The 12,529-nt window shown below is 28.1% G+C and overlaps 1 protein-coding gene across 2 annotated transcripts in view; it reads right to left on the reverse strand.

Moving 5' to 3' along the window:
• LOC100197441 (uncharacterized) overlaps window positions 1–12,529 on the reverse strand; it is a 91,032-nt gene that overhangs the window by 5,800 nt on the left and 72,703 nt on the right. For both annotated transcript variants that reach the window (XM_065793922.1, XM_065793921.1), the window contains exons 15-16: window positions 8,087–8,135; window positions 1,216–1,258 (exon numbers count right to left, since the gene is read on the reverse strand). In XM_065793922.1, coding sequence (XP_065649994.1) covers window positions 1,216–1,258; window positions 8,087–8,135 — 92 coding nt within the window. The remainder of the gene's footprint in view (window positions 1–1,215; window positions 1,259–8,086; window positions 8,136–12,529) is intronic.

A 12,529-nucleotide genomic window follows, 5' to 3' on the forward strand; every position in this document is an offset into this window, starting at 1 on the left:
GTTAGTGAATGATAGGTTTAGAGAACTTGGTGATGATGGTTTTTGGTGTTTTATAGTTTTGGTACTTTATTCATTTTTAAATTTGTTGAACTTGACTCAAAGCATAGATAGTACTCAGAACACTGTCTAATAGCCTAAGCAATTGCCTCATTACTAATAATAAACCCTAAGCCGTAACAAAGGGCTCCAAATGTGGCCTAAGCAATGCACACCAAAAGTACAAACAGGGACACCATCTATGCGCAACATGGCACTGTTAATACTTTGATATTTTTCAGCTGTTTGATGGAATCAGCCTCTCTGAGAGCTACCACAGAGTTTGGTAAACCTGACTACCAGCCGGCCTCAGAACCATAAAACTGAGTTTTAGAGCTGTACCCTCATTAGGAGATAATAGAATGAGTTCCCTAGTCATAAAAACAGTGACACAAGCAAAACCCATGCATTGAGTCAAGAGGATCCAGCATTCAAAATCCTAAACGGGAAACAATGTATTAAAAATACATCTGCACCAGCCTAATAGATAAAGAAGGGGTGCAGGCTGGTCAACAGATAGAATCTATTTACCCATTAAATATATGCAATGTAGAAATAAAATGTAGAATCTGTTTACCTCTTAATGTATGCAAATTAATCAATAAAACCTTTAAAATAATGGAACATCAATGTATGCAAATTAATTAATTAAACCTTTAAAATAATTGAACAGTGATGTATGCAGATTAATTAATTAAACCTCTAAAATAATTGAACAGCAATGTATGCAAATTAATCAATAAAACCTCTATAATAATGGAACAGCAATAACAACAAAACAGAATCTGCATAATGCTGAGATGAAAATGAAACTTGATAAAACAGAGCAACTTATCAAAATTTTCAGAAATAAAACTCTCTGTTCAAAAGGGATGTCAAATTGTAACAAAACATGGTTTCTGATATGAACCTGGTAATTTGATAAAAGGACATCTACCAAATTATAATAAGGGTGTTATTAATACAAAAAATGGTTTTCAATTAAAAAAAAATCAGGATAAAAAAAAGTATGTTAGATTTTAATTTTGTGCAAAATAAATAGTGGATTATGAGCATTCATAAATATAGTATAAATATTTAATTTAAATATATTTATAAATATGAATATATACATAAATATTTATACAAATACATTCATAAATATCTAACAAAAACACAATAGATAAATTAAAAAAGTACCTATTTGGTGTGCTTGTAACATTTGGTGTGCTTGTGATACTGTCTAAACAAAAAAAACAACAACACTTTTTAGCATTTTATATTATACAAACACGCACATTAATAGCACAATTCTTTGTCTATACATAGGCACATTTAAGAAAGTGGTCTATAAATGAATTTACAAGCTAGTTACAATAGAGTATTTTTTGAAACAAATAACACAACCCATATAATAATTTACTAATCATAAATTATTTAAACTTGTTGAACAAGGGCATTCATCCCTTTCCAATAATAATAATAACTGCAAAATAATTGGTAACAGCATATGACTTTTTACGTGATCACTACAACTTATTCATTTTTTTATGAGACATGATGCCTAAAAAATATAATTTTTTATTTTATCCAACTTGTGGTTTCAACTTTTTATTATTTGATTGACCAAAGACATGTTGTCTCTGTCCATAAACCCATCTCATTTGTGTTTGCCAAAATACCAGATTGAGAAGCTTATGTCACATCTTTCAACCAACTGTTATTGAACTTGAAAATAAGGTACATAAATCTTGTAATCAATAAATTTAATAAATTAAAAACAATAAAATCATTAAAAATAATAATAAAAAAGTAATTAATAAACGATTACAATGAAAAATAATAATGACAATGTTAGTATAGGTTCTTATACATCTGAGCTTCAAGCAATTATATCTTAAGAGTGAAGCCTTTTTATTTGCTAAATGATGTTTTTTAAATAATTTTAAATAATTTGAACTGCAGATTGTCTGTAGTACAAATGCGCAAAGAGAACATTGTCACTATAAACATTCTATGAAGACAATAAAGCCAGTTTTATTATAACTTTATTTACTTTTAGTCTCTTTAAATGAAAAAGACATTTTAATTGCTAATAAGATGTATCTAAGTTCTTCAATCCACTTCAACTTTGATTTTAGACCAAAGTGGAGTAATAAACTCCATATATTTTTTAAGAGTTTATTGGTCATATATAAAAATATTTTAACTTCAGTATCAAGTTCTATCATAAAGAAGTTTTTACTTTTTGACTTATAAGATAATTTTTAAGTATAAGAAAGGGGTTATTTATAAGGTAATTTTATACTAGAATTTTATTTAACTCTGTATTGTTACTAAGATATTTTTAAAATTTTTTCTTGATTTATTCTATGGGAAGAAAAAAAGAGTTTGTCCTGTGTGTTATTGTTGTATCGATGGAACTGTTTATTTGCTGCTTGATCAAGTAGCTGTGTGACTTCAATAGTATTAGGTGGAGACAAACAAATTAATGTGCTTTTCACACAAAACATTAAAAACTTTAAAGTCAAACCATGGTGAACAACCATCTGATAGAAGCACCACTGAGCACTCAGTGACCTTGCTACCTTGCTACTCAGCTACCATGCTCAGTGAGATGTTTATTAAGATTCCCATATGCAGCCAATAAATCAATCAATAAATAAATTAATAAATCAAATTTTGCTGTCAAGCTGAACCATGAAATATCAATGAGGTAGAAGAATTTTCCTGAAAGATTATTATCTTAATTATTTTCAAAAGAACAAATCAACTGTGAAATCAGTCAACTGATTCTTGGGTTTTCAAACATTACAAGGAATCAATTGATTTGGTAGAAAGAAGAGATTCGAAAATTAAGCCTCACAACTTTTTTGTTCATATTTGCTGAATCCTGTCTGGATTAAATATCTTTTTCTTTTGTGCTAAAAATGTTTTTATCAAAAACTCTTATCAAAAAACAAAATACCCAAACCATACCGAAAAGAAACAAAATACTATCAAATAACATGAACGAAAAAATTGTACAATACCCAATGGCTGCCTAATTCCTGACGAAATTTGACCTAAAATAAATATTTGGTCACAGATTTTAGTTTATTTTAAGCTTTCAGCAATAAATTTAAATATACAATGCTAGATAAGTTTGGCAGGAAATGTATAAATTGGCAAGTTTTAGGTGTGGCAAAAAATGCAAGCCATTTGTCAACTCAAAGATGATGAATGACGAGCTCTAAAAGATGGAATGTTTTTCTTGGGTCAGAAAAATAGCAACTCAAAGTGACTAGCAGTAAGTGTTTTACACTAAGATTAACATCTGCTTCAATTTGTAAAGATATAATTTTAAGTATAAATTAGCAAATCACATTTAACTTGGTCTCCAAATTCAAGAGATCTCAGAATGTCTATGGATCTAATTTTCAAAAACATATGCTGTAACCATAATGGAAGAAGAGATTCAAGAAGTTGACTTTGGAAAATATGAAATAACTCAGTTGATGGTAACAGCTAGGTCATGGCTACAATTTGCATCATAAAATAAGTTATATAGATGTATATAAATGTACCTTAAGATTTTCCGAAGCCAAGATAAATGCTGTTCAGGCAGCAAAAATTAATGTACATATAATCATCAAGTATTTCATAATTTATTTCCAGTTTTACAGCAAAAGCATTCACTATGTACATAATTCAACTATGTTGGTAATTTCAAAATTTGCTAACTGGCCTGGTCACTTCACCAGCCTAGTCACTTCACCGACCTGGTCACTTCGCTGTATTAAATTAATAAAAGCAAATAAAAAAGTGCAAAAATGTTTTATTAAGAAAATTGCATATCCAAGTGTTTATTTGTATTTTGAAAGTCTCAGAATACTTAACTTGAAATAATATGGAACTCATAATAATCACATGTTTCAAAATTCTGATTAACTAAATTTGCCTTGATAAAATTAGTTTCTTTTTGATTAAAAACTATACCCACACTTGAAGCAAACTAAAATGCCAATTAAATGTTCACTAATATCTACTGCAGAGTTGTTAACAAATGCTTAAAATAACAATAGCCTTACAAATAAAAATAACTAAGTAAATTCAAAAAATACTGTCAACCCTTATTGCTAATCTCATATGCTAATTATTGTTTTATATTTAGAATTATTGTTTGTGATTATAGTTTTGTTATTTATTATGTAATTTTAGGGCACATTGTCAGTAGAGTTGAGCTTTTACCAACTTTTTAAGAGTTTATTGGTAAATTATTTTTAAGTTTTAATTGAAAGTTTCTCTGATTACTTTCAAATCATTGTTAATTTGGTGAATTGTCACATTGTTACATTGCTACATTGTTAATTTAGTGAATATCATTATTAAAGCATGTTAGTTGTCACATACTAATTTATGTTTATGTATTAATAATTATTGTAATTATTAGGAATTGTCAAGGGAGTTGTTATATGCTTATTCAAACTTACATTTTTATGAGCATTGTAATTATTAAGAATTGCCGAAGGAGTTGTTATGCGCTTATTAAAGCTTACATTTTTATGATTATTGTAATTATTTAGATTTGTCAAGAGAGTTAAATTTTATATTTATTTAATATTTCGTGTAATAAATAAAGAGAATTTAAAATCTTAACAGTTTAAAAAAAATATAAACATGATAATGAAACAAAAAACGTCAGATATCTGCAAACATTATAAAAAAGATCTATCTGAAAGCATGTTTAAGATATGTGGAAACAAATATCAGTTCACAGGTTCTACAACAGGAATGTGGATCTTTGGTGAAAAATATGAAATAAAAAATCTAAAAAACAAAAAAGATTCTAAAAAGTCTAAATTTATCTGACAAAAGAAGCATCCAAAATTTCATTGTTTTTCGAAGAATTCAATCAGAGAAGTTAAAACTGACAGCTTGGCTTATGAAAGATTTTATTTAAATGCTTCAATAAAAATCACATTTATTCGGTCAGCAATGGCAAAAAAAAGTTTTCTAAAAAATTTTATTCAATTGGTAAAATTGAATTAAAATTGAATTTTACCAATTGAATAACTTAGATATAAAAGGAGATTTCTAAACATTAACATTCATCAGAAAAAGAAATACTGAAATCTTGAACTTAACGTATATCAGGGTCTCTTCTTGCTGAAAAAGCAGCAGAAATGGTCTCAGTGAGAGTGGCAGAATTTGGATTGAATTTGGTTAATTGTGTTGTTTGTTTTACCACTGATGTCATCAATGATGTTATCACCGATGTTATCACCGTAAAGGTCAAAATTCATTTCCAGTCTGTCATCAACAAAGTTCCAAAAAATATTAAGTTGTTCTAGTAATCTCCTGTCAAAAATGATATTCCCTAAAAAGAAGGTAAAAAACAGCAAAAAAAAAAGCTCTTATTTTAGACTGTCAAACAAGATGGATCAGCTTATTGGCAATGATTCAGTAATTTCTAAAAATCAAAGATCAAATTGATACACTAGAACCAGTCAAATCAGCAGCAGAAGCACTTTGCAGGAAAACTGCAGAGGGAACCTTAAAGTTTCTGAAAAAAAAAAAAAAACTAAACTAGAAAAAATTGAATCTGTATCAAAATGAAAGAGGCAATTATAAAGCTTTGCAAAACTTAATTCAAATAGAGAGAAGTAAAGGACCCAAAAACAATGAAGAACAACTTTCTCTCGAAAAATAGTTCGAAGAGACCATCTAACATTTAGCAAAGAAGCAGAGATTAAACTCAAAACTTAAACTAGTTTAATTCTATTACAAATGAAATATTGGTTTTTGAAGCAACAAGCAAAGGAACTGCTAATCTCGAGTTGTTAATAATTCCCTTAACAAGCGTTGAATCAGAGTAAGAATTTTCAGCTGCTGGACTATTTTTTATAAAAACTATTTGTTATAAAATTTTGATCTGGAATGAGCTATAATTTGCTTGACTCTTTATGCTTCCTGAAAGCCCATTTTTGTTGAAAAATAAATTATAAAAAATAATATTTTTTTGTCTTGTATTTATTGCAATGCAAATCCAGGGTAATCAAAATATACTATTATCTAAGTTAACCAATTTTTTTACCATATACATGCCTCAGCAGGATCAGCAGGCAATCACCTGTGCCTGCCTTCACACCCGTATAAGTCTCTTTATATGGGCAAAATAAAGCTCGTGCAAATATACAACTATTATTATTTTAAACAGCAAAACCTTATGTTTTTGTTGAGCTGTATAATCTTAATGTTAATGTAGAGTTGTATTTTACTTACATAGACAATAATTGTAATAATAAAAACATTGTAATAACCAAACAGTAATAACCAATAGGTTTTAGCGTGCGTTAGATAGATGTGGAGAGGTTAAATTTTTTGCTCTTGACATTTCTAAAGCTTTTGATAAAGTTTAGCATGCTGGTCTTCTTCATAAACTTTCTTCTTACGGTGTATCAGGTAACATCTTTAAGATTATTGAACCCTTCCTTACCAATAGTAGTATAAAAGTTGTCCTTGACTGACAGCCCTCTTTTTCATTTTCCTGTTATTTCAGGGATTCCTCAAGGTTCTAACCTTGGCCCTCTTTTTAATTTACATTAATGATCATCCAGATATTCTCACATCTAAGGTGGCATTGTTTGCTGATACTAACATTTATCTTTGTCTTGATAAGAAGCCAACACTCTCTAATTACTTAGAGGCATTTGAGCTTGAAAAAGATCTCACTTCTGCTACAGCATAGCGCTCACACCGGCTGGTGAACTTTAACTTAGAGAAAACTCAATTTTTTTCAGCTAATTGTTATTGCAATAATCTAGATCTTCCTATATTTATGAACGGTAATGTACTCAATGAGTCATCTACCCTTCATCTTCTAGGATTAACTCTTACTTCCGATCTTTCTTGGAAACCATATATCAAATCAATTGCAAAATTTGCATCTGCTAAGATTACATCTCTTTATTGTGCTCGCCACTTTCTTACTACGGATTATAATCTTTATCTCTATAATCTCAAATTTGTCCTGGTATGGAATAGTGTTGCCATATCTGGGGCGGATCTTCCTATGATGCCCTTTCTCTCTTAAACAAGGTGCAAAAACACATTGTAAACAAAATTGGGCCTGCTCCTACAGCCAAACTTCAACCATTATCATAATATTGTAACACTGCTTCTCTTTCTCTTTTCTATAAATACTATAATGGGCACTGCTCTAAAGAGTTAGTGTGTCTCTTGTACCATCTACTAAAATTCATTCTTGTGTTACTTGTCATTCTATTAAGTCTGATCCTTTTACTGTGACTGTTCTTAAGTGCTCTAAAAATTCTTAATCGCCCAGTTTTTTTTTTGGAAATTAGTTCTTTGGAATTCACTTCCTTTATCTTGTTTTCCGATTTCATATAATTTGCAATCTAGCAGAGATCTCCTGAAAAACTTATCAAAAACCTTTTAAAGTTTCATTTAATATGGTGGTCATTGTGTCAATGGCCATGTGTTCGATTCTATAGCTGTTTTAAAAGCAACATACATTACATGTAAAGAGCAACTTTCGATGTTTATAAAGTGTGGTATCTCACTGTCTTTTCTGTATTAAAATCATCTAGAAATTTCACATTTTACTTGAATTAAATCTTGATAGGTTTTCATTGCAATGAGTAAGAAGGTCAGAAGCTGTAAAATGACCAAGTAAAGCAAATGTCGAATACCTTTCTTTAACTTTGTTGTTGACATAGAACTATCAAATGAATAGATCCATGTGACAACTTGGAGTTATGCCATTCAAATTCTTATCAAAAGATACAATGTAACAAACAGATTTTGTTATTTCATTTGTTTAATGGCTTTAATTATGGTTCTAACTGATATGATATAAGTTATGATATTATACACATATTATGTTTAACATATGAATGTAAATATGACATACTTCATATGAATGTATATATTATGTAACATATCAATTGTCTGACAAAACAATTTTTCAAAACCAACTTCCAACAGGTTTCAATTGCAAGAGTTTTTAGAGTTATAAAAACATTATAAATATATACATATATATAGATAGATAAATAGTTTTACTCACGCGATGAACTTTTCCTTATTTTGAACTTTTTTAAAAGTCTTTTGAAACTCTAAAACATAAAACGCCATCAGATATTACATGCGTATTTATATATATATATATATATATATATATATATATATATATATATATATATATATATATATATATATATATATATATATATATATATATATATATATGAAGAAAAAACAACTTTTTCTATGGCACTTTTAGTTTCATGCCTATACAGCAATCATCAGCCATTGAATACAAAATCAAAAACAAAAAAACCTGCTAAAAATTACAAAATACTGTGTAGTGGGATCTTTATGTAGCTAAAAGACATACTTGGTGGCAACCAAAGAAAAAACAAAATATTAGCCGATCACCGGTGTAAAAAAAAGATAAGAGGAATTTATTCTTATGCCTGCATTTTGAAATCAACTTATTTCATTTATTTAACATGTTTTCACCTTTAGATGTTAAAATAAAGAATTTTTTGTATAAGCAAAGATTGCAAATTTTTGACAAGGACTTGCAAGGTTTCACAATTTTCCACTTAATCAAGGGTGTAAGCATTTTGTCTATTATGCCCCAAATTTCTTTAGACAACTCGGTATCATTTTTATATTTATTAATGTTAGAAGATTTTAGGTGATTAGCAAACCAAGATTTGGATGGAGTTTCACATAAGCCAAAATGTACTTTTTCTTTGTAGTCAGGTTTATTTGACAACAATTTTATGGTGAAGCTTGGATTAAAAAAAGTGGAGGTTTATTTGATGTCACAATAGGAGCCTTTGATGTCGCAGAAGTTTGTGAGTTAGTTGGAGTATTTATCTTGTTATCGCAGTCTTACAATAAAGATGAATTCGGATTGTATAGAGATGATGGTCTAGCAGTGTTTAAGAACCAGAGTGACCAACAAATGAAAAAAATTAAAAAGCACTTTGTAAAAATTTTTAAAAATAATGATCTTCATATACTTATCAGCTGTAATTTTAAAATTGCTAACTATCTGAACTTAACGTTAAATCTTAATGACAGTTCTTTCCAAGCTTACTGCAAGCCTGGTAATTCTATCAGTTATATAAATGCTGACTCAAACCACCCTCCTAGCATACTAAAAAGTCTTCCTCAAACTATTAAACTAAGATTGTCAACCAATTCTTCTAACGAAAATATTTTTAAACAATCCATTCCTCCTTATCAAGATGCATTATTTAAATAAGGTTTTATCTGCAAATTCGTTTACCATTCAAATAAAAAACCAATCCCATTCAAAAATCACAATCGAAACATAATCTGGTACAACCCACCTTTCAGTACCAATGTTGCAACAAAAATAGGCAGTCGATTTTTGAACATGGTAGACCTGCACTTTCTGGTTGGTCACAAATTTCACAAGACATTTAATCGAAGTACCATTAAAATAAGCTACTCATGTATGCCAAACATCAAGTCCATCATTAAATTGCACAATCAGAGGGTATTTTATAGCCAAGGTAAAGATGAGGGAAAAACATGCAACTGTGTCAACAAATCCATCTGCCCCATGAACAATCAGTGCTTGACGAAGAACATCATTTATCAAGCCACTGTGTTGTCACATAAACCTGACTACAAAGAAAAAGCACATTTTGGCTTATGTGAAACTCCATTCAAATCTCGGTTTGCTAATCACCTAAAATCTTCTAACATTAATAAATATAAAAATGATACCGAGTTGTCTAAAGAAATTTGGGGCATAATAGACAAAATGCTTACACCCTTGATTAAGTGGAAAATTGTGAAACCTTGCAAGTCCTTGTCAAAAATTTGCAATCTTTGCTTATACAAAAAATTCTTTATTTTAACATCTAAAGGTGAAAACATGTTAAATAAATGAAATGAGTTGATTTCAAAATGCAGGCATAAGAATAAATTCCTCTTTTTTTTTTTGACACTGGTGATTGGCTCAAATATCAATATATATATATATATATATATATATATATATATATATATATATATATATATATATATATATATATATATATATATATATATATATATATATATATATATATGATCTCAGTGGAAAAACCAGCGTGGTCACATTTATCAAACTTTTATTTGTATTTAAAAAATTATCAAACTTTTATTTGTATTTAAACTTTAAATAAATCAACTGAAATATAGTTTTTTTCTTCTCATTTTTAGTTTTTTTTGTTTTATATAAAGACTTTTATTAATGAGCAATAAATTCTTTCTCAAAACTTTTTAAATGTGACAATGCTGGTTTTTCTACTGAGGTCTTCATATATATCTATATATAAATATATATATATATATATATATATAGATCTATAGTTTGTTGTCTTTGGGAAGAGCGGAAGGAAAAAAGTGATTCTTACGCCAACACATACGTCACTTTTAATTACTTTTGACTTTCGTCCAACATTTGCGTGTTGAACGAAAGTAAAAACCATTAATTTAATTACAAATAAATCGTTTTTTAAAAAAACCACAAAAACGCAAATTTAATTGACCAGAATGTTTTAAAAACATTCTGAATGTTTTTAACAATATAAACAATGTTTTTACTTTTATTTTTTTTAATAAAATATTTTTATTTTTAATTTTTTTAACAAAATGTTTTTGTTTTTATTTTTTTTTACTGCAAATCATGCGCGGAGTGTTGCTACATCGACTATCTTATAGCCTGACTCGCAAGGGAGTGCTGCTACATCGACTGACAAATAGCCTGACTCGCAAGGGAGTGCTGCTACATCGATTGACAAATAGCCTGACCCGCAAGGGAGTGCTGCTTCATTTACTATCTTTTAGCCTGACCCGCAAGGGAGTGTTGCTACATCGACTGAGGGTTTGGTTGGGGCAGGAAGTCTATCAATTAATAAAAAAAAAAAATTCCGGTCTTGCATTTTATTTTTTACTTTTTGTCAACAAAATATGGACAACTTTTGGACAACATCTACGGGTTGTATAAATATATATATATATATATATATATATATATATATATATATATATATATATATATATATATATATATATATATATATATATATATATATAAATGTACTTTTTCTTTGTAGTGAATTAATACTTAAGGAAAATTTCTTAAGTTTTTATTCACCTAAAGCTGACCAATTACTGAGTAAAAGCAATTACTCATTTTTATTTACACGGCTTATTATATTTATATATATATATATATATATATATATATATATATATATAATATATATATATATATATATATATATATATATATATATATATATATATATATATATGTATATATATACATATATATATATACGTATATATATATATTTATTTATAAATTGTTGGATTTGGAAGTATGTTAAGGTAAAAAATGATTCTTTCGCCAACAAATACGTCACTTTGAATTACTTTTGACTTATATTTCCGTGTTGTCAGAAAGTTAAAACCATTAATTTAACTACAAATTAATTGTTTTTAAAAAAAACTGCAAAAGCCCAAACTTAATGACCAGAATATTTTTAAAAACATTCTGAATGTTTTTGATAATAAAAACAATGTTTTTATTTTTATTTTTTTTAATAAAATGTTTTTTTTTAATTTTTTTAAATGTAAATCATGCGCAGAGTGTTGCTACATCGACTGACAAATAGCCTGACTCGCAACGGAGTGCTGCTACATCGACTGACAAATAGCCTGACTCGCAACAGAGTGCTGTGACATCAACTGAGGGTTTGGTTGGGGTAGGCAGTCTATCAAATAAAAAATAAAAAAATTCCGGTCTTGCATTTTAATTTTTTTTTGTGTCAATAAAATACAGAAAAACTTATTGACAACCAGGTAGGAGTTATATATATATTAGACCATTTCAAAATAAAAATATTTTAATAATTAAGTGGCTAGATGTTTAAATGTTGTTAATTGATGAAAAAAAGTAAATCATTAAAGTTTCAAAGCATTATTCCAATATTTAGTAACAGCTCAATTAGTTTACTTTTCAATGTCCTAAAATTAAAAAAAAAAAGTTTCTTAAAAGTAGGTCAGTACTCAAAAGAAGCAAAATAATATATACATTTCAAAAATAACAATTGTTTTATAAAAAAATAAATTACAAAATTTTTATTTTTGTTAAAAACTTGTAAAAATTTTTCTATTTCTAGTTAAAAAACCATAGTTTTTGTGCAATTAAATCTAAAATAATAATTCTATTATGAAATTATCATTTTTTATGAAATTTTTATATAATTTCGATACTTTTAAGCAGCGCCGTGCTGTAACTTTTGGGGGCCATGTGCAGAAACTAAAAAAAAAAAATTTTTCTTTTAATTCGTAGTAATTTATGGTATTGGAGAAGTTTTTCTAATTTATTTAATAGGGGGCCCAGTGCGATTGCACTTGCACAAAATTCTTTTTTCAAAATAATAGGGACCTGCTAAAAGGTAAAGTTAATTGA

Source organism: Hydra vulgaris, chromosome 03 (genome assembly GCF_038396675.1).
Source record: "Hydra vulgaris chromosome 03, alternate assembly HydraT2T_AEP".
In the NCBI taxonomy this organism is placed as follows: Eukaryota; Metazoa; Cnidaria; class Hydrozoa; order Anthoathecata; family Hydridae; genus Hydra; species Hydra vulgaris.